General features: G+C 59.0%; 1 protein-coding gene across 4 annotated transcripts in view; it reads right to left on the bottom strand.

Moving 5' to 3' along the window:
- BAHCC1 (BAH domain and coiled-coil containing 1) overlaps positions 1-22,546 on the bottom strand; it is a 62,326-nt gene extending 39,780 nt beyond the window's left edge. For 3 of the 4 annotated variants that reach the window (XM_081027773.1, XM_081027775.1, XM_081027776.1), the window contains exons 1-2: positions 18,969-19,105; positions 18,392-18,785 (exon numbers count right to left, since the gene is read on the bottom strand). In XM_081027773.1, coding sequence (XP_080883899.1) covers positions 18,392-18,566 — 175 coding nt within the window. In that variant the 5' untranslated portion in view covers positions 18,567-18,785; positions 18,969-19,105. Of the gene's footprint in view, positions 1-18,391; positions 18,786-18,968; positions 19,106-22,409 lie in introns of those variants that run through there. The other variant, XM_081027774.1, reaches the window with a different exon arrangement.
- Between the last annotated feature and the right edge of the window lie 2,462 nt (positions 22,547-25,008).

Genomic DNA, 25,008 nt, shown 5'->3' with positions numbered 1-25,008 from the left:
GGCTGTGGAGGCCACTTCCCTCCTGGTTGCCCCAGTTGGATGGAGCCAGGCTGGAATGCCTATACCCCAAGAATCTCAAGTGACTGCTGAGTCCAGCCTTTGCTCACAGGTCACTGTGCAGAGCAGCTAGCACCAAGTGGGTGGCAGAGGTGGCCCTATGCAGCTGGGCAAAACCAAGGGCGGTGTGGCCTTCTTCTGCCATCCTGTCACCAGGCTCACCTGCCTCGGCCATGATGGCCCACAGATGTTGGGCAGCCCTGAGGGAAACTGAGGATGTTCCTGCCCAGAGCCCAGGTGCCACGTTGAGGGGCCTCCAGGCCAGTGGCCACGGAGACCCCCATAGGTCTGACTGGCAGCAACGTCATACACCCAGAGCTGGAGGAGCAAGCGCCCACTCTGCCCATTCACGCCTCTCCCTGCAGCCCCGCATTCCTGCAGGCCGTCCTGGGCTGGGGAACGGGAAGCCTGGCTCCTCACTGCAACCCCAGCTTGAAGGCTGAGGGAGCAGGAGGAGGGATGGAGAGGCAAAGGGCCTTGACTGCTGGGAAAGTAGTGGGATCACAGAGCCGCAGTGGAGCGAGCATTTGTTGTGACTTAAATGAGCCACTGACATGCATCCTCCTTTTCTGGAAACTGTGAAATGGGTTGTAAAAAAAAAAAAAAAAAAAAAAAGCCTCACTGCGATGGTTGGCGGCCCCTCCTGAGAAGCAGCCCCTTCCAAGGCTCTGAGCACTCCTGCTGCTTCCGGAAGCCCAGCTGACGGGCGCTGGCACAGGGCTCCCTGGGCTCTGTGTCTGGCAGCAACACCCTGCTCCTGCACCAGCTCCCACCCTCCCGCTCACACCTGCACAGGCTCCTGCACCCCTAGCATCGTGCCTCCCTCAGCCCCCTGCAGAGCCTGCCTGGGCATGGGGGACACCTGTCTCCCCAGGGCCATCCCCGGAGCTCCCCCACGACACTAGGTGAGGCTGAGACACTGCAGGGACAGGTGGCCTCCAAAGTGCCTCTCCTGAGCAGAGCCAGGCCCCAGCGGGAGCTGAGGGGAGAAGAGGAGGAGGCAGGATCCACCACCCACCATGTGGACCTGGCCCACATTCTTCTCATTCCAGGGGAATTAGGGACAAAGAGGAAGGTCCACGCTGGGTGTCCTGCGTGGATGAAAGTGGAAAGGCCTCGGTCCAGCCTTTTCGGAGGCAGGTGGGCGGCCAGACAGATGGTCCAGAAGAATGGGGGCAAGGGCACAGGGATAGGGAGATGAGGCCCTGGTGGGAGGCGCTGCTGTGGGACAGCCCCCACCAGGAAACCCAAAACGGCTGCAGCAGGGGCCGTAGAGGCCACGACACACTGCACGCGAGACCCACTGTGGGTGTGCAGGAGTTTCCAGGCTGCATTCCCAGATACCACCCAGGGATGTTCTCCGCCCACGGGTGACCCAGGCACAAGGGGTATGTGTGTGTGTGCACATGCTGGTGCATTTGGGCAGAGAGGTGGTGTGAGCACCCACTGGCTATGGGCATCACACAGGCCACAGACGCACACGTCTGGGGAGCAGGCTGAGTGTTCACTTCCGACAGCGATGAGCACGCCTGGCTCTGAGTGTGCTCCCGGGCTCGGCGGGTCCTCAAAGACGCTACTTGCCCAGACCCTGGAAAAGGCTCTCGGCCTGGGTTCTGCCTGACCCGTGGTGGCATGGGACAGGCAGCAAGCCCACCGCTGCCTGAGGTCCCACCCACCTCCTCTGCACCCTGGGGTGGTGGCACTTCTATCTGCGGTGGAAGGGAGACCCTGGCCTCAGTCTGCACCAAACTGCATCTCTAAGACCCCCTTCTTCTGGACCTGGGTGTGGCTCCAGGAGTCTCATGGATTCTGGGGGGCAGTTGGCAGGCTGCGTGGCTAGGCCCATCTCCCCACAGCAGCCCGGCCTCTCAAGCTGGAGAAGCCCTGAGACTGGCACAAAGCCCTGTCGGATGAGCCAGCTTTGCTGTGCAGGCTCTCAGGGCCAGGAGCCGTCCAGATCCAGGGCAGTGCCCTCACCCACGCGGTGTCACCATGCAAGCCACCCCTCAGTTACCACACTGTGAGTCCCTGAGGCTCCACCCAGTGACCCCGGCCGCCATTCACAGCTCTGTGAAGGTGGCTGGACAAGAAAGTGGCAGGACCAGCACAGGGAGGGGACGGACAGGAGGGGGAGGGCAAGAGGGGACCAGAACTGCATGGGAAGCCATGGGTGAGCCCCCGCCAGCCCAGCCCTGAGAGATGGGAGCAGCCCAGAAACAAGAGTGCATCACACACTTGGCCCCTGTCAGCCGGCCCAGGAGAACCTTCCAGAAGCTCCAGTTGGCCCAAGGGCAGCATCTCTCTCAGGCCATAATAGGAAAACTTTGTGGTTGCTGAGCCATCGGCCCCCTGAACGGGGAGGCAATGATGACAGGGGATGGGCCCAACCACCAACAGCCCAGAACTAATAAAAGAAAAGGAAAATCGGATGTAAGTCTGGTTCTTATTAAAAGGGTAAATTTAGCCCTTTGGCTGGGGGTGGGGGAGGCCAACACTCCCCACTGGGGCCGCCCTCAGACTCAGGGCTGAGAGTGACTCAGAGGGGCCCTGGGCCAGGCGGAGAGGGGGTGGGGGTGCCAGGCAGGGGTAGGGAGGGGGCCAGAGGGCTGCTCCCACCCTGCTCCTGTTCTTCACACCTTCTCATGTCCTGCCTCCCTTCTCTCTCACTGCCCCTGGCAGGCGGCCAGCACCTCCCCTTCCAGGACACTCCTGGGGGCCCGGGGGCGGTGAGCAGGGATGGTCAGCCCCACCCTCTAAACCTTCCCAGCTGGAGGAGCATCTTCCAGAGGCAAGGAGCTTCCTTCCCTTCCTACCACCTGGAAGTAAGCCGGCGGCAAGCACGCCGGCCTGGACCTCGGGGCACACATGCACACACAAACACAGACACGCAAGGATGCAGGCACACACAAGCACACATACGCCCCGCCCTGCTTGTCCCCTCAGAGGGGAGCCCACCTGGACAGGGTTGCAGGCGCCTACCCTGCTGTCCTGTACCTCTCCCCTGGACCCAGACCCTTGAGCTGACCCTGGACATGCCCATCTCAGCTGTAGGCAGGCAGAGGACAGGGACACAGGGTCCCGCCACGCTGGGCAGGTCTGCTCACGGGATTTGGTCTGGTGTGGCCACGCCAGTACAGGATGGGCCCCAAAGGGACTGGGTTCACAGGCGGCCCCGTGCCCGTGGGCAGTGAGCCTGCCTGCTGGCCAGCCCTTCCCCAGCTGTAGCGTCCTTCACAGCCTGGTACTGCCCCGGTGTCCAGTGGGTGTGCCCTTCCTCCTCCTGCCTAGCCCCACGACAGCAATATAGGCGGCTGCACTGGGCAGAGGCTCCGGGGTCGGCACAGCAGGAGAAACTGGGTGGGGAGGCAGGTGCTGGGTGGAGGCCGCCTGGGGACAGGCTCACCACCATCCTGTGGTCTCCCCAATCCTGCAGATTCATCCACTTGTCTATCCATCCGTCCAGCCGGTCGTGCCTGTGAGGGGCTGAGCACCCATCTACCGCCTGCCACACCTGGCCTGGTGCCAGGCAAGGGGCCTGTACTAGGCCAGGGTCCCAGGACCTCAAACCCATGGAGAAATGGGGGTGGGAGGAGAGAGACAGGAAAGAAACAGGAAGGCGTGGGCTGACTTGGGGTGCCCCAGAGAGTGGGGCCACAGGTAAGTGGGGCAGGGTAGCCAGAGGGACACCAGGACACGGCCACCTGGCTCCAACTCTTCTTGGAAGCCGGTCCAGCCTCAGGTCAGGCCCGTGTGTGACCGCTCTCCGGCCTCAGCAAGGGGCTGGCTCAGGACCAACCTCCCAGCCTCAGGGGTTTGCCCCAAGGCTGGGGGCCCTCGAAGCAGGGAGACCAGCGGAAAGTGCGGAAAGAAGCCAGGGTACTGTGCACAGAAGAGCACGGGAGCATGGAGAGGAAGGCAAATGGTGATGGACACGCAAAAGACAGCAAATGCCTCTTGGGATGTGCGCTATGACAGGCAGGGACGACGGGTCCAATGAACAGAAAATGCTCCTTATTCCTCAGCAACTGTGCCACCGAGGAGCATGGGGAGCTGGGCAGAGGGCGCCCAGGGGTGCCTATCAAGCCCACGTGCCCCCCAAGACAGCAGTGTGACTGGACCATGACATGCCAACCCCAGGGAAATCCTGAGGGGAGATGGGCCTTGTCCTGCCCCACACTCAGAGCCGGCACTCCCAGCTCGCTCCCCCCCAGCCACGGGGTGGGGGGGGGGATAGCGTGTGAACCAGGACCCGGGCAGAGACCCCCAGGGAGCCACATTCTCAAATTTCCAACAGGCCACCCCTCTGTACCCCATCCCTGGCTACACCACCCTATTCCCTTCGAACTATAGACATATAAAGTATGTTAATACCTAAAGACAGTCAGCATAGGTAGAAAGAAAACCTCAGTTCTCTGAAGTAAAACTACAGTATTTCTAGGAACTCGTGAGGTAAGCAGTTCCAGGGGCCCCCAGAACAGAGAAACAGTCCTGGGGCAGCAGGAAGGGCAGCCTCCAGGGTGGGGACAGAGGGACGGCCAGTCCAGGGAATCCAGGGGGCTCTGGGCGGCCCAGCAGGAGTTTGTAACAAAGAGAATACCCAGTGCCCAGCCCTGTGCCCCCCCAAAATCTGAGGCAGGAATGTACGAGGCCGAGCAAGGAGACACCTGGGCAGAGCCAGCCCTGAACTTCTATCTCAATGCCCCTGATGTGACTACAGGGCTTTGCTGAGCCTCTGCCACCTGGACCCCACCTGCCCCAGAGGCAGGGGTGGCAGGGGACTCAGCCCGGGCCTGAGGCCGAGCCCTCGCCCAGATTCACACGCTGGGCTCTGAGCAAGTGTTGTGTGTGGAAAGGCTCTGCTGCCAGAGGGGGTGCTCTGTGAGGGCAGCCCAGGCGGCACCCCATACACAGCCTTGGGGATCTAGAGACCGCAAGATGTGCCATGATCCTCCAGCCACCTGGTCCAGTTGCCAGGCCCAAGGCCAGCTCCCCACTGCCCAGTGGGGCCTAGATCTCAGCAGGCATGCCCAGGAGCTACCCTGGACTTGCAGGGGCCCCAGAAGGTCCGGGGGAGTGCCCAGGTAAGCCAAGGGCTGCTGCTGACCTCAGTGGGACAGGCAGCTGGCATGGGAACCAGGGGAGGAAGCACGGCCCAGACCAGACGGTACAAACATCCCTGACACCCAAGCCACAGCCTGAGCCCGGCACTCTGTCCAGAGACTGAAACTCTAACCGGGCTCACTCATTAGACAAACAGTTACTGAGTGTCTGCACCGTGCAGGGTCACCCACGCTCGCCCCAGCCCCCTGGAGCCCAAGATGCCACGAGCCGCCCCGGCACCCCTGCCTCCAACAATGGCCTCAGATCTATGGTTCACACTGGCCTCGTGGCTGTTTGGGGGCCAACTCCTGGGCCTGTTGGTGGCACCTCTCAGAGCAGACATCCCACAGGTGGTAAGATGACGCTGCGTCACCCTGGACAGCACTGTCTGGCCAGCGGGGAGCAGGTCCACATTTGCCTGGGGGGCCTCCACTGAGCAGGGGTCAGACTTCCAGAGGGGATGGGCCACAGCAGTGCTGCCAATGAGGAAGTGATGACGGGATTCTGGAGAGAGGAGGGGGACCTAACTGGACACCAGGGGACAGAGGCTGAGAGGGAGAAAGTTTTCCAATGGCTTGTCCAGGCCACATGCAAGGAGGCGAGGGTGTGGGGAAGGAGAGGGAAACTCCCCAGAGGCCTCCAGCCAGCCAGCAGCGAGAGGACAGGGAGGGCCCAGACTGCAGAGGGGATCTGGGGGGGGTCTATGGGGGCAGTTATAGTCAGGAGGGTCCAGATGAACTCTGCCCAAGTGGGGTCAGCTGGCGCCCAGGACCCCCAACGACCCCTGACCACCAGTATTCATGCCTTTCTGTAATCCTCTCCTCTTGAGAGTCCCCACCCAGACTTGCTTCTATGAATAGAAAACAGCAAAAGTGAGGGGGCGTCCCTTCCAAGACTGGGTTATAAAAAGACTATGGCTGCACTCTTGCTGGCTGCCCTGTGGAGAGGCTGCCGAGGAAAGTGCCTTTGTCTCCAGCCAGCAAAGGCCTGAGGCCGCATGGGCGAGCATTGAAGGGGGTCCCCGGCAGCCAAGCCCTGAGATGCCCGCAGCCCCCACTGACACCTGGACCCAGATTCCTGACCCACAGAAATTGAGAGATAAATGTCTGCTGTTTGAAGCTAAGTTTGGGATAATCTGTTACACAGCAGCAGCAGCTATAATAATACACAGAGAAGCAATGAGCCCAATTAGAGGATGTGGGGGGTTTGCAGCATTTAGGGTGAGGCCCAATGCACACAAGGAACATCCAGGCAGGTAAAGCGAAGACCAGGAGGGGAGCCAGCAACTCAGGGAGCAGACGTGCTTCTGCAGACAAGTCAGAAACGCAGGTGTGTGAAATACTATTCGGCCGTAAGAAAAGATGAAATAGGACCATTTGCGACAACTTGGATGGATCTTGAGAGTGTAACGCTAAGTGAAATAAGTTAGACAGAAAAAGTTGAGAACCGTATGACTTCACTGATATGTGGCATATAAAACAAAAACAACAAAAGAGCAAGACAAACAATTGAGAAACAAAAACTCCTAATAGTTTAGGGGTTATCGGAGAGTAACAGGGGCAGGGGGCTCTAGAAGAGGGTAAAAGGGATCAAATACATGGTGATGGAAGGAGAACTGACTCTGGGTCATGAACACATAATGTGAGATACAGATGATGTATTACAGAATTGTACACCTGAAATCTACGTAACTTTACTAACAATTGTCACCCCAGTAAACTTGAATTTAAAAAAAAAAAAAGAAATCCAGATGCGTGTGTGAAGTCCCCCCACCCACCCCAGCACATGACAGCCTCCTGTGCCCCGAGACGAGACACAGACACACAGATGCCTCCCCAATCCCCATGCCCGAGCCAGCTTCCCCTTTAAGCCAGGCCCAGGCTCACTTCAGCCCTTGCCCATTGCAGGGAAAAGCAGCCTGCAGGTCCCTGTGCCAGGCCCCTCCGTTTTGGTTGGCATTCTAAGGGTCGTTCACCCATCGCCCACCCAAGGGCCCTTCCGGATTAATAATTTTGAATTTCTACTAGGTATTTATTTATCAGCCAATCTGCAATGGGTTATGAAAGGTGCGAGTGGCCTCATGTGCTCCCTTCCAATTTTTCTCGATTTTGTCTATACCTACACACGTTAGGGCTCTTTAAGAGTCAGTCTAAAGATGCATTACAATTTAGGTTTAAATTTAATATTAATTTAAAATAAATTAAAAGCTTATTTTTAGGAGGCCCAAAGGGATGCAAAAAGTCTCAGAAAGGGGACTGGCTTCAGGCAAAGTGCCCACTAGTGATCTGCTGTCTGGAGTGGCCATGGCACACTGCAGGCCGACCGGCCAGGACAGCTGCTCCACTGGGCAGACCCTGCGTGTCCTAGGGGACCTCGGAGTCCGGCTCCTTCCCCTCCACCCTGTACAGGGCGAGGAGGGCCATGTATACGGGCCAGGGACAAAGGGGTCTGCCATCAACCTCCTGTGGGGTGCCGCTGAGGCCAGGAGGCGGGAGGGAGCCCCAGCCTTGCCATCCTCACTTCCACTCCACACCTGGGCCTGTGCCACTCTGAGTGCAAAGTGCCCTCCTGAGCACATACACGAAGGCCGAAGGCCACCAAGGGGCAGATGCAGGGACCTGAGAGCTGTGCTTGGAGAAGGGAGTGACAGGGTCTGGAGAGGCAGGGGCAGAGGGGGCAAGGCGGCTTATGGGAAAGGGAGTGGAGGGTCTGCAAGGCAGAGGAGTGTGACGGCCAGAGACCAGGCTGAGCTCTGGGGATGGTGCTGAGAGCTTACCCTGTGGGGGCGGGAAGGACCTGAAGTAGGAGATGCCTGTGGAGGACACACAGCTCCAACCCACCACTGCCTGGGACCATCCTGCACCCTGCACCCTGCGGGGCGGCCAGCAGCCTCCCAGAAGATCTGTGTGGGTCAGCTCAACAGACAGGCACCTGGGGATGGGGGGGAGATGGAGGGAAGGAGGGAGGGGGGGTGGGAAGGACAGCGCAGACCTCCAAGTAGGTCCCTTGGCACCTGACCTCAGTTAGGACCCAGCCTCAGAGGACAGAGAACAGCCCCGCCCCATCCACAAGTCACTGACTGCCCCTCCAACCTCCTCCCTGGGGGTGTCCCCAGCCCATCCATCCTCACTGAGCCTCACTCTCATCAGCCAGAACTGACTACAAATCTGGACACTGGTGCTTGTCTGCGGTCAGGGTTTGGAGATGCAGAAAAGCGGGAGCAAGGAGGAGGCTGGCTGGAGGGTTCTGCTTAGGCCCTGCAGGGAAAGGGCTGGCGGGCTGAGGACCAGGAGGGGTGACCCCCACAGATGGGCAGGGAGAGGAGGAACCCCAGGCACTCTCACAGCTCAGAGCTTGGCCCCCAGTGACCACCAGTGTCTTCACACTCACACAGATAGATTCAAGAGGAAAGGGACGCTCGCTCACAAAAGCATTCCTTCCTAAGGAACGGGCACCTGGCTGGCGCATTTCAGTATTTGTTACAGGCAGTACCCCACCCCCAGGGATGCAGCAGCAGGGTCCCCAGTGTGAGGAGCCCACGGGGGACCCAGGAGCTTCCCACCCCAGGCAGAGAGCAGCGGGCACCTCCAGCCCTAAGTTACCTGCTGGAGCCCCCTGGTCACCTCCCTCTGATGCAGAGGCTCCCTGCGATTCCCAGAAACCAGCATAATTCGGCCCCCTGCACCCCCAGAGCCTCAGAGCAGGGCTGGTCCCCACACCCATCCCCATGACATCAAACCGGTGAGACGCCCCAGACACCCCTAGGAGCCCCCACTCCACACCTATGGCCCCCTGAAGCGAAGGCCCACACAGGCAGAGGGTGAGAGAGAGGGCCGGGGTGCAGCTGGACCCATGCTCACTTCTGAACTCTGTGGTCAGGCTAAGGCCTCAAGACCACAGGACACAAGACATTCAGCACAGAGAGGGGGCCAAGGGACTGTGATCCATCGGAGGGGCCCACGCAGGTCCCCCACGAGCCTCTCTGCCTGTCCCCAGGGAAGCAGCACCTTGTGAGGCCCAGCTCGCTCCTCACCAGGTCTCTGGGCACATCCTGGGCAGGGGTACGTACAGCTGTGTGCTGTCAGCCAGCTCTTGGGGCTCCCAGGACAGGAAGACTGGTGGCACCTCCAGGGGGACGGCACCACCTCCAAGACTGCACCGGGGTCCCACTCACCATTCTAGCAAGGCCCACTAGAGAGCAGGGAGGCCAAGACACAAAGAGGGGTGCGGCCTGCCCAGTCCCAGAGCTCCTAAGGGGCAGAGCAGGGGCTAAGTCTGCCGAGGCCCCTTGCTGGCTCACCTGTCTGCTCCCCGAGATGGAGAGCCCACAGAGGGCAAGGGGTAGGACGCCCCAGCCATGTCTTCTCCCCGCTCCAGCCTCTCCTGTGCCCTCATTTTCCTCTCGTTGGTTGCCTTCCCCCCACTGCCATGCAGCCACCCACACAGCCACCCCGGAGGGGAGGGGCACTCTCCCCCCCCACCCATCTCACCAGCCAGAGCCCTACAATCCAGATGGAGCTGCCAGCTGCTGCCCCCAATCACAGTTGCCCCACCACACAGCAAACCTCATGACGATGGTCAGAGAGCCACCTCCAGGCCAGGCAAGAGACAGAGAGGAAGTGGCCCCACCTGGTGCCCAGTGGACCTCTCCCTGCTCCCTCCATGCCCCACTGCCGGTGTGGCACTAACAGGGAGGGGACGCTCACTTTGCCTATCTGTTTAGCTTTGACACCTTTTAAAAATGTAGTGCACGCAGCCTGGGAGCCAATGCAGGTGACATAAGATGCTTCTGGAAGGCGAGGAGATGCTGATCTGGCCCTGGGAAGCATGAAGGCTGGGAACGTGTGGAGGGCGCTGCCAGCATCGATGTCCAAATGTCCGCATGTCCTGATCAGGTATGAGGGCAGGACACCTGCAGTCTTCGCAAAGAGACCAGGCCATCGGACCCTGACGTGTCTCCTGTCCTTCTCTGCCTAACTTAAGTTTTCCCAGAGCCCGTCACCTACCTTCATGTCCACAGGGACATGTGTACCACCCAAGCACGGATGGGCACACTCCCCACTGTGGCCCCAGCATAGACAGGTGGTGAGGAGGCCAGCGACAGCCAGCCCAGCTCTGGGGTGGTACAAAGGGAGCAAGGACACAGACAGCCCAGACGCAAGACCCTGGGGAAGGTGGCCCAGTGTCGGTAAGTGCACCAGGCCCACAAGCGCTGGTCAGGGCAGCTGACAGGGGCTGCTGAGGCCTGGTGGGACAGACCGCCCAGGGTGCTCAGGGCCCAGAGGTCACAGAGCACGCGGGACACAGAGGGGCTGGGGGCCCAGGAAAGCCCTCGTGGGAAGGAGGGAAAGGTCGAGTGTGAGCAGGGACGGAGGGGGGGGGAGCCTGGTGCAGCTGTCACTCTCCACTACGGCTGCACTGAAAGTATGTGAGACCAGGACCCTTGGGGACCAAATGGGGATGGGAACCTCGGCTGGGGCTTAGCTGGGGCTTGGGCACTGGCAGCTGTGGAAGCTGCCCACAGGGAGAGCCAGAGCCAGCGGGTGGCTCCCAGAGGGGCCGGGAAGAGGAGCAGAAGTGTTTGGGAAGCTTCTGGGTCAGTGGAATGAAACGGTGGTGGGTGGGAGCTGAGCTAAAGGGGGGGGGGCTGACCTGCAGGTAGGGGTGGGGAGGGAAAGTGACCGGCACCTCCTGGAGCATAGGCTCTGCTGGAGGAATTCCACATGGGGCAGGAGGCAGGAGCCTGCAGCAGTGCCGAGAAAAGGCAGCCCAAGTTCCTGGGAGCCAGAGAAAGGGGCCCAACATTGGGAAGGGCGGAGTTGAAGCAGGGGTGGGCAGCTCACCAGTGCCAAGCCCAGCAGATGCCCCCCCACCTGTGTGCCTCAGGGGTGACTGGGGGCACCTGACCTTTACCCCAGGAGGTGGCCAGAAGCTGAGGGATGGAGCAGGTAGCGGGAAGTGGAGACAGACCAGATCGGAGGGCTGGCAGGCTGGCTCCCCCGGGGGCCACCGCAACTTGATTCCTTGAAGGTCAGTTGTGAGTGAGCGTGTGTGTATGTGTGTGTGAGTGTGAGCACAGGCGAGCAGGGTGTGACGTGTGTCTGTGCATTGTGGGCATGTGTGAGCTCTCCCAGTTAATGTACTGGGCTGGCTGGTGGGGACGGCGTGGTCTGCAGGGTGGGCCTCTGCCTCTGCCTCTGCCCATGAAAGGGCCATAAGCTGGACCAGGCAGCAGAGCGTATCTGTGTCTAAGAGGGAACCTGCCACATGGTGCTGGGTGAGACGCTGGGTGGACATCTGCCCAGGGGTGCAGCCCCTTCCCCACCCCAACACTGTCCCCACCTGGGCTCTGCCTGTCCCCAATCTGTGTTCTTCTCACCCTTGTCCAGCTGTGCTCCCAGCTGCCCGGCTTGGCTCTGTGATGGGGGCTGTGAGGCCTTCCCCTGGAGCCACCTGTGCAAGTCCCAGGAAAGACAGCCCCTGAAGGGTGGTTTCCTTCTTATTTCACATAGCAAACGACTCGCTCTTTCTTGAGGGGGGTGCCCTGAGACTGCCCTTTGGGGACCAAGCCTGCTGCTCAGAGGCCTCTATGGGTCTCCTTCTACCCCTCTAACCTCCCCCACCCCTTCCCCCCATTTCTGGAAATTCCAGTGGAAAACCAAGTTCCTACACCCCGGAGGGAAGGGGCTGCCTCACCTTTCCTTTCAGCTGCAGCCACACAGTGGTCCCCCCACCCAGCCTCAAAAGTCTTTGCATCTGAAGACACTGGACTCTTTGTTGGGGGGGCCTGTGGGAGGGAAGAGGGGGCAGGGAACCCAACCCACCTGTTTATTCCCTCCTCCTCCCCCACCTAGGGTCAGGATGCAAACAAAACAAAAAAATCCCGCTTCCTGGCTGAGCCAATCTGGAACCTAATCGTCTGGACAGCTGCAGCAGCCACAGATGCCGCCTGGCTGGCTCCCAGCCTGGGCGCTGGGCACCTCCCTGCCAGACCCTCGGCTTCAGCGAACCGAGCAGCAACCTCACAGGCAAGCCGGGGGTCCCCCAGCACCCCCAGCCCCTGAGCCCATGCCCAGTCCCCACCCGTCCCCGGCCTCGGCCTCAGCCTCGGCGGCAGCTGCTCACAGGGCCACGGGAGGTAGTAATATTATATATTACAACAAACAGGGCGGCCCACTGACAAATAGGCCTGCGTGATCTAAACGGTATATTATCCCATAAAACCGTCAGCGGGCAGAGCCGAGGTGGCCCCAAGCCCGCAGGCTTCTGAGGCCCAGACCTTCCACCGCGCAGCCCAGGCTGCGGGGTATTTTGTTTGCTTGTGATGCTGCATCTTTGGTGGGACAAGCAGCCCTGGAGGTCAGTGGGGACCAGGCAACCCCAGGAGCCAGTCCCTGGCGGGTGAGGAGGTGGGAGCCAGGCAGAGCAAGTCACCCGTTTGCCAAACACTCAGGGCACGAGCTTTGCATCCAGAAGCCCTGAAGTCACAACATGTGGCTAAAGTAATGTGACCCACTGCCAAATGAAGGCCTTCCAGGACAGCCGTCTTCAAGGGCAGCCCAGGGAAAGCTGCGGGGAGAGGCAGAATGAGACCCTTCTCTGGACACGTGATGGGAAGCCCAGCCTCGGGCAGCGCCTCTGTCCTGGGAAGGGTGGCTTCTTTTAGGAAACAGCCAGAAGTCGGTCAGGATGGATGCTGGTCAATAGGGTATCAATAAGAAAGGCATCTACTGCTGTCTGAGGACGTGAGGCTGGGGGCACCCCAAAGGTTGTTCAGGATTTTCTCGTGGGACTCTCTAGGCAGAGACCAGCCCCAATGCCACCCAGAGTCCCTATATCCCCTTCCTTCACGCAAGCCCCTCATGGGCATGACCAAGCCCCTCTGAGAAGGCTCTGTGCAATGGGCTGACATCAGGTCTGCTGGGAATTCCTCAGGGACTCTGGCCACTCCAATCAAGGCAACTGCTGGGGGGGAGGGAAGTGCGGAGGGGCAGTTCCTCCCATCTGTGGGGGCCTATATTCAGATATTTATGGTAGGAAGGAAGCCAAGAGGGCCCCCCCCCAGCCCTCTTCCAGGAGGAAGGGCAAAGGGGCGCTGGGGGTGGCCACCAAGGCCCCTTCCGCCTTCCCGGAAAGCACTCATTTCCAGCAGTGCTGGCTGACCTCCATCTGTGCTTGGGAATTCCCAGCTCAGGGCCGGTCCCAGGCTCAGACCCTGCAGCTAGACCAGGGGCATCCTGGGAAGTGTAGTCCTTTGGGAGTTAGGAGGGCCTGCCAGGATTTCCCAGGGTGTTTGGTGCAGGAGCAACCAAGGGGGTTACCCTGACCCTAATCCTAGGGTGGAAGTTCAACATTCCTGGGAAATAGCTAAACTTAGACATCTGCTGTCTGAAAACACACCCGCCAATGCTCACATCATACCCACAGTAGTTTTTCTGAGCAAGCCGTATGGTGCTCTTATTTTGGTGGGGAGACCTGGGAACTCCCCAGAATGGAAATACCCCAGCCAAAGTACCCCTCACTCCTGTCCTTCTCTGGCCACTGCCCCCAGACACCAGGAGAGAGAAGCGCCCACCCGGGGTCAGGGGAGCGCCCTGCGGGCTCCAGGAGAGGCTGCAGTGCATTGTGCTCCGCACGTTAGTTATGCTCACAGGCTCCTCTGATGACATATGTAAGTTGACAGCGAACATCCTATCAACTTGCTGGAGTGCATCTTGATTGTTAAAACACACTCTTAAAGGTGTACGACCATTTATCAAATTAAAATGGCCGCGCCCTGACTGTCCCTTCTCTGCCTTCCTGCCCTCCCCACAGCAGCCTCCCTCCTGTTTCCTGGGCATCCTGCCCTAGCACCCAGGCCCTGGTGCTGGGGGGCACTGCCCCTGCTTCTCGGGACCCTCAGCTCAGGCACTGCCTTCCCACCCCGCCCCAGGCCAGGGCAAGCCCACTAATCACCAAGAAGTGACAAACGCCAGAAGCCCCACCAATTAAATTTAAACTCATGCAAAGCTCAGTGGCTAGTAAATTATTATTTTTATTAGCTTGAACCAAGTTCCCGTAAGAGAGAAAGTCAACTTGCTCCCATGAATGGCTCTTGTATAATTTATTTAACTCTGTGCTCTTTGCCAAAGCCTGGAATATTTTTAGCTCGTTCTGTTGTTGGATTTGGCTTTTTTATGTGTGTTTCTGAGGGGTATTTTTAGCCTCTTCCATGTTATGCTAACAGCCTCCTATGCGCTCTGTCCTGTCTGTGCGGGCTGTTGAACCCAGTCTCGCAGCAGAGTTGGGAGATTTCTGAGAATCACTGGGGAGAGCATATGGGGGTGCAGTGTTTTCCAGGGGAGGGGTGCTCCCTGCTTTGCTCACTAATTTGACTCTTACTCACGTGAACTGGATATTCCTATAGGAATACCCTTAAAAGACTTATCAGACATGAGGGCAGCACAAGCCCCGCTGAGAAAAAAACCTACATTCCCAAAATGGCTTTGGTGGGGCGAGCAAGTTGGCCGCAGCCTGGCGGGTCCAACAGCCAGGAGCTGGATTCCTGGGCTGGGGCAGCTGGCAGGGGCTTTGATGTCTGGTTCCGTCACTTGCAGAGCAGGATGGGTAGAGGCTGCGGAAAGGAGCTCTTCTCACACCTACTTAATGTTGGTAACTGTTGCAGAAACACTCCATCCTGTCATTGAGTTAATGAGGTATTTACGAAAATGTATTTTTTTCTTTACAAAAAAATACATAAGCGGGAGGGGGAACCTTTGATGGGGTCTTTTCACACTAGGAAATTATCTTTTTTCCTCCACTGCATTTTTCTTTTTTCTTCTTTTTTCTTTCTGAGATTGGGGATCAGAAACACTTCAAGCAGGAAGTCTGCAGTTTTCCCCCCACAGGTGACCTGCTGTCATTTACTCCCAACACCCCTAGGCCCAGGCACCTGGCTTCCAGGCAAGGCCATTTACCTCCCAAGGGAGACAGGAGAAGGGGCCAAGAGGAGAACCCAACCCACAGCCAGATTGCTAAAATCCAGACTAAAATCGGCACCTCACCTTGGTGCCTTCCTCAGGCGAAGACCCAGTGATTCTCGAAGGCTGGCCCCTCAGGGGACAGACAGAGAAGGATGGAGGACAGGAGCTGACCACCAGAAGAGGGGCGGGGCTCCCCCCAGCTAGGCTGCCTCCTTATTAAACACGCTCCAGGAGAGGCGTGATCCCCAATCGCTCTAGGCAGTAGTGCTGATGAAAAACCTTGGGCTGGTACGTTGTTGATTTTCCTTTTTTCCCCCTAGATTTCACAGCTTTGCCTCCGGACCATCTGTATTAGAGACAAAATCTAACACTGCACTAAAAATAATGACTCCAAACATTTTATTTGCACCTTTTGGTGACAAGGTTACTGGAACAGAACTTTACCATAAAACCCTACAGCCCGATGACAAAGCTGTGGGCACTTTCATTTTTAGAGAAACAACAGAAGAAGCCCTGCAGCCCAACGTCCCATCAGGGTCCCTCCAGCTGACATTTTGAAAGCACGGGGTGGGGATTAGGGAGAGCAGCACAGACGGCAGGCAGGGAGGGAAACCCTTGGCCCAGCCCGGGTGGCTGTGCCAGGGACGAGCAGTCCTGGAAGCTAGGGACTTGTCTTCCATGCTTGGGTCGCACTCTTTGCTAGAGGCGGGCCAATGGGAAGGAGCTCAGAGCAATCTTCCTTGCCGGGAGGAGCCCGTGGAGGGAGGGGCAGGGGCTGGCAGCTGCTGCAGCCTGGCCTGCAGACCCAAGGCCATCCTTAAAAATGGGAAGAGTCCCCCAAACTAGCCATCTGCAAATCCACACATGAGATGAAAAAACAAATTTTAATTTCATTACACTTTTTTTGTTTATAAACTAGACCATATATACAGACCAAAAGAAAGTGATTGGCGGTGTAATTCCTTACTTAAAAATTGATGTAGCTAAATTTTAAAAACTGGCTTTCAGCAATTTCGATAGGCTCTTTCAGTGGCAGATGTTTCTAGATGGATGCCTGCTCGGCCAGCCTTCCTGTCACAAATAGGTTGACCGGCTCCAAGCACAATGGGTCTCTCGGGTGCGCCAGGGGGTGGAAAACCGCTTCCAGAAGCAGGGGGCATGTGGTCTTCCAGGCCCGCTCTGGGGGTGCCCTGGGGACATGCAGCGCCCTCTAAAGCACCCTGCATGTAGGGAAGGCGGAAGGGTCTGGGTCAAGGACACAGACCAGCACCCACCCAGTTTCTCCAAACCTTCCTTGGCCTGCGCTCCAAGAACCACGTGGTCAAACTTGGAATGAGCAAGACAATGGTTTGGGCCACTCAACACGTTCCCGCCTGACTTGGTGGTGCCTAAACGTGGAAACAGCGGTGAAAGGGGAAATGGCAGCTGACCCGGACCAGGCCAGGCTGTGGGGGGCTGGTGAATAGGGATGGGAAGCAGGCCTGGCCTTGCCGCCCGAGGGTGAGGGCCCCAGTTTGCCTGTGCAGGACAGGGAAAGTCTCAGTGTCCAGGGCCTTCCAAGCTGGAGGGCAGGGCCTCGGTGTAGGGGGCAGCCAATCCCCCCCACCCCTACCTGCAGGCTCAGCCTTCCCACCCTCAAGGGCCACAGGCCTCCAACAGGAGAAGGGGCTGATGGGAAGTTGTGGCACTGTCCTGGGGCTCCCATGAACCCCAGTGTGGGTTGAGCTAGGTGGGCAGCATGTCCACCCAGGGGCAGGAGGGACAGGTATTTTTAAATCACCAGTGGCCCAGGCAAGTACTTTTTCGAGTCATAAATCTAGAGAGGAGAAAAAAGAAAGGGAGAGAAGGAAGAGCAAGAGAGAGAGAAAAGGACAGCCCTGCAAATGGCTCACCCTGGGACAGGGAAAGCGGAGGTGGCCCCAGCTGATTCTAGGAGAGCCCTGGGATGGCCCATCCACTCCCTGCTGCAGCTAACTTTTTGAATCTGCTCACGTTGTAAATGCTAAAAGCCCACTAGTAATTAAGCAATTTGGTGTGTTTTTTTTCTCTTTAAGAAATTTACGTTTCTCTTTCTAACTGCCCTCCCTTCTGACATTTTCCCTTCTAGCCCAACTCTGCCATCCGTTTTAATCCACACACTAATTGTAATCCCATTAAAGCAGATATATATTTTATTAGTATTCACAGTTCATCAAGCTAGCAATAATAACTGTTACTGCCAAATCAACAACAACAAAAAAGAGGCGAACATTTCTGATGTTTAGAACAAACTGTAAACAAAGGCAAGCAAACCTTCCAGGGTGACCATCGGGTCCCCAGAGGTTTCCTGCAAAGTCAGTGGGGCTGGCCAGTGACCTGCAGGGTCTCTGCGAGGTAGCTGCCCCTTAGCCACCCTGCGCCTGGCCCTGCTTCTCCTCTGATGGAGCTCCACCACGGTATAAAAGCCACCCCAGAGAGGGGCTGCTCTGGAGGCCCGGGTAGGCTCTGCCAAGGACCGATCCGCTGGGGAGGGTATCAGGACAGAAGCCAGGGGCGGCCAGCTCTCTCCTCTTGGAGCAAATTCGTTCTTCACTCGCCTGCACCGAAATTCCGCTGCAGCCCGCGGCGCCCCCAGCCGAGCCGCGAACGCTGCGCTCCCCCTGGGCCGCGCTCTAGCCACGCAGTGTCCGGCTTTAGCAGGATACCAGAAGCACTTGTTAAAGCAAAACCATCCCCTGCAAACCCATTCTCGCCCTGACACTTGAAGGCTTTATATAGAAACAGGATTTGCTCGTCTGACACCAACAGTCCCTATTAACGCTCACCGCGCACACCGCCCTAATCTGTGAGGCCTCGGCGCGCCCCACGCGCCCCACCCCCAGTCACAACAGCCGTTTTGTTCACGCAGAAAGTGCCTCGTTGTCCCAGCCCCGGAATGTCTTAAGGATGTCCACACAGAAATAAAATGAGGTTTCCGCGGAATTTGGTCCTTCTGCAGGAAGGGGTAGGGGAGGTGGCTGGGGGTAAAGGCTTCACTTTTAGCCAGCTCTGGGCTGCCTCTCCGAGACCCTAGGGACCCCGGGGAAGGCCGCTCTAAACCGCGATGATCCGGCTCCGGGCCGGAGTGGGGAGCCGCTTCGCGCCCGGGCTGCCGGCGGTGCCGGAGCAGGGAAATGAAATCAAAGGCTTCTCTGCAAACGCTCGGAGAGGAGGCACGGGCGCGCATTCAAACCCCAACTGTACCCACCTGGTGCAGGGGCCCCTCTCCCGCGCCCGCCCCAGCCGGCACTGACCTGTGTGTGAAGCCATGGGCAGCGGCGACGGGAAGTACTTTCCGGGCTGGAAGTGCGCCGGAGGCTGTGCGGCGTGCCCAGCCGGAGCGAGGCGAGCGGCTGCGGCGCTGCGGTGGCCCAGGCTCCCGCGCTCGGACAGCAGATGTGGCGGCGGCGCAAAGTCGCGGCCATCCATGCCGGGCCCCGGCCCCGGCCCCGGCCCGCCGCCGCCTCTCCGGAGCAGCGCGGCCGGGGCCCAGGGGCGGCTCGGGGCGCGGGCGGCGCGCGGGCGGCGCGGAGACGGCGGCGTCTAGGTCACCGGCTGCGGCCGCGGGTCCGGTCAGCACACCGGCGGACTGGGCTCCTCGGCGGGCGGCCGCGCGCCAAGCCGGCGGCCGCCGTGCAGGTCCATAGTCTGCGGAGGCAAGCAGAGGAAACTCGGTGACTCGTGGGCTCGGTTTGCCCGAGGGTCCCTGCCCCGCCCGTCCCCCGTCCCCCGTCCCCCACCCCCCACCCTCGGTGGCCAGATCCGAGCGCTCAGCGCGTTTCCCCGCTGCAGGCGCGCGCGCCAGGCCACTGGGTACCCGCGCACACGCACCGTCCTGGCCACGCTCGGGCCGGTGGAGTCTGGGAGAACCCAGTGCACCGCTCGCAGCTTCTCTTTCCCGTCCTCGCGGGTCCCTGTGGCGAGGGCGCAGCGGCGAAAGGCTGCTGGCTCCGCGGGGTGATAAAAACCCAAATCTGCGAAGCCATCGCGCGCGCTCGTGCGCGCGCGTGCGCGTGCACACACACACACACACACACTCTCTCTCTCACACACACTCACACACTCACACACTCACTCACACGCACACCCTCCCCCCTCCCCCACTGCCCAAAGGTGTCTCAGAGGAAAAGGCCTGGGGTCCATGCTCGCTTTTTTCCTCTCCCCTCCCCAACGCGAGGTCCAGCTTTTACTGCATTCCGCTTAACCGAATAACCATGCTAATTAAGCGAGTAATTTTATTGATTGTAACTCAAGAGTTCTTTTTATAACCTTCCTTTTCTTCCCTCTCCCATCCCCCCATGCGTCTTTCGGTCCATTCTTTTGAACTCTCCGCCTCCCCCCCCAGCCTCAACGGGACCAGGCCCCCAGCCCGCAGCACTAAGCCGGGACCCCAGTCCAGCTCCCCGGAGCCCCTGGCGTCTGCATCGGCTGCCAGTGTCACCTGGGCTACCATGCTGCAGAGCCCGGCCTGCTGTCCCTGAGCCTGGAGCTTCCTGGCCAGGTTGGAACAATCACCCCGCCCCCAATCAAATTCGCCCAGGATCATCCCCTGCAGATCGGAGGGAGGGGAGAGTGCTTTGAGAGTCAGAAATTGTTCTCTCTCAACGCCCCAAATCCGCAACGGGGCTTCTCCCTTCAGCTCCTGCCCCGGGTCGCCAAGCCGCGGTCAGTCTCCGCGCGGCCCAGCAGCCGGGAGACTCCCGGTCTGTGGAGCCCGGCTCGACCCTCGAAGAGTGGTTGGGTCCAGTGCAACCTTCGCCCCCGCTAGGGTCCCAACAGTCCCCGGGCTTCCGTTGTTCACCTCCACCTCCCCGCAGGGCCTCATAAAAAAACGACCCCACCTCCCTTCTCTTCCACTCCCTCCAACGCGGAGAGTCCAGTCCGAGGCTAAACTGGGGACAGTTTCAGACGCTGAGAGCGGAGCAAAGCACACCACTGTACGGCCGCGTGGACCTCTTTCATTTCGTATATTTCTCTTCATTTTTCTAAATCTACATTGTTTTAATATTTGATATCACCGCCAACAAAAGGGAGATGGAAAAGCCTAATAGTCTTAATTGTTAACTTTACAGAAAACCTTGATTTTTTTTTTCCGTCCCACTGTGACAACAAAGCGATTACGATGTTTTCCATTTTGTGAATATCATTTTAAATTGCTATATTTAATACTACGGGTTTTTACAACGTCTTATTTGCAGACTATTTTGTGTTTGCTTTAACCTATAACCGAAAATATAATGTACTAAGAGACTACATATTTGCTCTGCTGATAAGCTTTTTTAATATTTATTCGGAGGGCTTTTGCATTGTAAATAAACGGGCCCCACACAAAGACTTCTCTTTGTCTCTCAACTTCATACAAAGGGATTTGGGGCTCCCTCCTCTCTAGGGATCGCCAGCTCTCTCCCCGGGTCTAACAAATAACTCGGCTCGCCGGCGTCCGGGCCTGCACAGTGCGCGCCAGGCCGCCGGGGCAGCAGCTAGGCGGGAGCCTGGGGGCGCGGGGCGGGACAAAGGAAAAAAAGCAGGGGCGGGAGGTGGGGAACTTGCGGTTTCAAAGGCGCCGAGGGCCGGGGGCTGCGTGCGCGGGGGTCGCGTGCGCCAAGTTTTTGTTTTGTGAGGTTTCTTGTTTCCATCAAGAAATTTAAAAACTGTCCAGAAAGCGCAGCTGCTCGGATTCTCGGGACGCGGGCTCGGCTGCCGGCAGCGACTTTAATCTTCCACCTCGTGCGGGCGGATCGCGGGCTCCACTCGTCCTTCCTCGCCGGTCCGCTCGCGTTTTACGCAAACGGGGTGGATTTCTGTCGCCCCTCTGTGCCGCTGTGCTTCTTACTGGTTGGAGGGAGCTTTTCTTTGTGTTCTCCGCTCCCGGGGAGAGGCTGCGCTGCGGCTCGCGGTCCGCCGCTCCCGAGGCCTGAGGAGCCCGACCCGGGCAGGGCGCGGGGCAGGGACGGGCGGCAGGCGAGGCCAGGCGTCGCCACCCGCGGGTCTCGGGCTCGGAGCCCCCCCCACCCCCCCAAGCTCCAGGAGAGGCCGCAGCAGAGGACTGAGCGCAGTCCCGGATCCGGCAGGTCTGCGAGAGAAAACGGAGCGCCGGGGGCGGCCGGCCGGAGGCCTGCGCCGCCGGAGAATCGCTGGCAAGGGCATTTTGGAAAGAACCGAGCCTCGGAACCTGGGCTCCTCCCCGGGGTGGCGGGACGCGGTCCCTGGAGCCGCCCGTCCCCTCTTCGGGTGGCTCGCGTACTCCAGGATGTGGGAACCCTCACGGTTTTGCTTTGGTTTTAACTTCTACACCCCAAAACCCGCTTCGCTCCGTCCGCCTCTCGCCGCACCATCTGGGCGCGCGCAGACGCCGTGCGGCCTGCAGGCTGGGCTGGGGCCGCGCGCACGCCGTGGGCGGCTGCTGGCGCGCGGCGGAAGAACCCGCTCCCTGCGAAACGCCCCCCCCCCCACTACTTCCAGAGAGAGGACCGAGGGCCGGGGACGCCGGCGGGCCCCGCCTTGCGGGCCGTGGCCCGAGCCCCGCGCGCTGCCCCGAAAGCCCTGGGTGGAAACGCCCCGCTGCGCTGGCCTCGCTCGGCCCCCGCCTCCGCCCGCACCCCCCCCACACACACACCCTCAGAAAAATAATTCCGAAATCAATTCAGATCTGGAAAGCGAAACCCGAAAAAAGTCGCCATTACCCGTCCCTCCCGGGCCTCTCGCCCCGCACCCAGCCGGCGCCGGAAACCTCTCTGGTCAGCGGCCGGGGCCGGCTCCCTGCGCCGCACAGCGACCGGGCGGGGCCACCCCGACAGCTCCGGGGAGGGGAGCAGGGTAAGGGGGGACAAACAATCGGGGTTCGTTCATGGTGCCACCGGAACCAGCGCGCGTTGGTGGCGTCCAAGACCTCGCCGATTGTCATCCCGCGGCCGCCTGCGCGCCTCGCACCGGACGCAGCCTGACGCTCCCTGTCCTGTCGCGATTATTTATTTTTAATGCTGGGTGTCGATAGAAACAACAAGCGCTCAGAGCAAAGCAAGGACGCATTACGGGGGGAATTTTAAACCGATCGATAAGATTTTTCAGGCGAAAAAAAATCGCTGTCCATCTTAAAAAAAAAACACCAAAAACACCTCGGCATTATAACGGATTTTTAAAAGGGAAGATATAGACTTCCTAACATCACAACCCTGATTTTCTCTTGCTTAAAAATATGTAAATCCCCAAAGCGAAAATAAAAATAAAATAAAAATACAAAAACAAAAAATGAAAGCAATTTCAGTTACTTACTGGAGGCTGTTTCCTGGATACAATTGAATGCAATACAATTAAACCAGTAAATGTGACTTTGTTTTGTATTCCTATTGGTATTTCAATGTGCTGACTGTTGCACTGTAAATGCACCGCTTCCACAACAACGACTCTAGCGAGCCCATCCAGAGCGGCTCTCAAACCTGCAGCCCGGCGCGGCGAGCCACGGGCCCTGCATACTAATAAGCTCGTGCCACTCAGCCCCAAGCAGCCGGCGTGCTGATTGGTCGTTCGGCCCTCCGCGGCCGGGAGCTCGTGCCACTCATTCGGCGTAAACAGGCCTCCCAATAGGCTGGCGCCGGGCCAGGGAGCTGCCAATCAGGGAGCAGCAGGGCTACTACCGAACCCGATGGCGCCTAATTCAAGCCCCGCGACTGCGCAGCTTCTCTGCGCAGATCGTTGCTGCTGAATGGGAATGTAGTGGCGTAGGGAGGGAGCGAGAGCAGGGACGAGTAGGAGCGCGTGTCCGCACGGAGAGGGAGGCTTTTTTTTTTTTTTTTTCCAGCAGGTCTAACGTTTGGCTTCCGGTATACAGAGGCCAGGAGAAGAAACAGCAACACCAGTTAAAGCAGATGCTTTTTTTAAATACCTGGGATCTGTGGCAGGTGGCTGAACCAGGGCACAGGTAGGCCCAAGCTCCAAGCACAGAGTCCTCCTTGGGTGGCCCGGCCCTTCCACCACTCTGAGGCCTCCACCTGCTCGGATCGAGCTCAGAAATGCTCACACGCCCGCGGTCTGGGGAACACGGGCTCTAGAGTCGCCTGCCTGGTCCATTCTTCCCCCTGCCCCGGGATCAGACCCCAGGGAGACGGTCCTGCGTCTTTGGCCATCTATCTTAAGACCCTCAGTTTTTCTCCCTCGGCTACTATTTGCAACAGAGCACCGATCAAAATGAAAATCGGGGATTTATGGCCAAGACAAAGATTGCCCTTTTTTCAGCTGCAACTAGATTTTTAAAATATATTCACCTTGACATGCACAATAGGAAAATCGTGCATAGTATTTCTCCATGCCGCTCTCCTGCAAATCCGCTAAATTCTCGCTCAAGTTAAAAAGACCCACTGAATAATTATCTTCATCGTAATAATATGCAAGCCATTTTTAAAAATATCCTCCAAATAAATATTTATTTTAGAATTTGGTTTCCCAACAAAATGCTATTTATTCTCAGGAGTCAAGGTGACGTCTGAATGGGATAGATACATTATTTTTGCTCCTCTTTCTCCACGTGAACCTCTGCCTTCCCCTATGGGGGACAAAAAAAGAGAATATTTAAACTAGATGCCAACCAACGCAGGCATAAGCGTTAGAAATTCTCCAATTCATTCTGGTAGGGGACACGAAGGGGTTAAGCCGGAGGCCTTCTGTTGTCTTCTTCCTTTCCGCGCTCCCCCGCCCGCTCCCGCGGGACCGCCGGGATTGGTTGGCACTCAACCAGCAGGCTGTCAATCACCGAGTGTAAACAAGGCGCTGATTGGCTGTTGTCCAGTCCGCACAGGGCCTCCTGAAAAAAGCAATTACTGGCTCCGCGGTTTCAAGGCGGCCCAAGGCCGCTTGATGAAAGGAGATAAGCTGGGGACCGTTTCCAGGACCCCCGCGGGCCGACCCCGGCAGCCCCGGAGCCGAGGTGCGGCGGAGAGCCCGCGGATCAAAGGAATCCGGAGAGAAAGGGGAAGCGGGCGCACGGCCCCGGCCTGCCTACGCCGGCGGGCATCTCTGACCTGGGTTGGGGGCTTGGGCCACGGGTGGGGGCTCCGGGATTGGGCGCCTGCTTCGGGCAGCGCGGCCAGCGGGGCAGCTCCGGAGAGCCCAGGGCTGGCAGGTAAGCGCCTGGGCTCCGCGGGCTCAAGACAGAGCGCGCGGGCCCGAGTCCCGGCTCCAACGACGCCCCAATCCGGCGGTGTGGACCACTCCGCCCCTCCCCCCCCGGCGTCCCGAACCCCTAGTCAGTCCCGAGACTGGCGCCTTCCAAAGCTACCACGGGCCAGGCGCGCGGCGGCCGCGGAAGGAGAGGCGGCACACATAAATCCATAAAACGCCCGGAGATCCGATTAGCGCGCGGCTATTCATTAGGCCGGGGGCAATTGAATTACGTCCTGGGTGCGGGCCCGGGAGTGGGGGAGCCGGCGCGGGGGTGTCTGGCGCGGACCATCGGGCTCCTGCCCTGGCTTCCCGAGAGTGAAATCACAGCGGCGGCTCGGGCGTGTGAGCGTTGGACGGAGGGGTTCCTCCGGGTCCCGACCTCGCGTCTACGTACGAAACCCGTCCGCTTCCCACGCACACCTTGGAAAGCCAGCCGGAGCCCCGCGCCGCTCCAGAGAAATTGCGCCCGCGGAGGGGTGGGTGGCGGGGGTGGCCGAAGCACAGGCCGGGAGCCGCTCGCCGCGCTGTCCCGGAACGCGCGGGCTCGCGCTGCTTCCCCGGCTCCGGTGGCCTGGCGCGCTGAGGCTGTCCGGTCCGCGCGCCCCGGGGCGCGGCGACCTTCCTGCAGTGTCCGGAGCCCTGGCCTTCGGCAGGACGCCTCTCGCTGACCATACATTTCCTACTCTCTTTTGGAAGCGGAGTACTCCATTACTGA

Source organism: Rhinolophus hipposideros (genome assembly GCF_964194185.1).
Source record: "Rhinolophus hipposideros genome assembly, chromosome: 20".
Classification (NCBI taxonomy): domain Eukaryota; kingdom Metazoa; phylum Chordata; class Mammalia; order Chiroptera; family Rhinolophidae; genus Rhinolophus; species Rhinolophus hipposideros.
The sequence above is the reverse complement of the archived record's forward strand: the minus strand, read 5'-3'. Positions and strand labels throughout refer to the sequence as shown.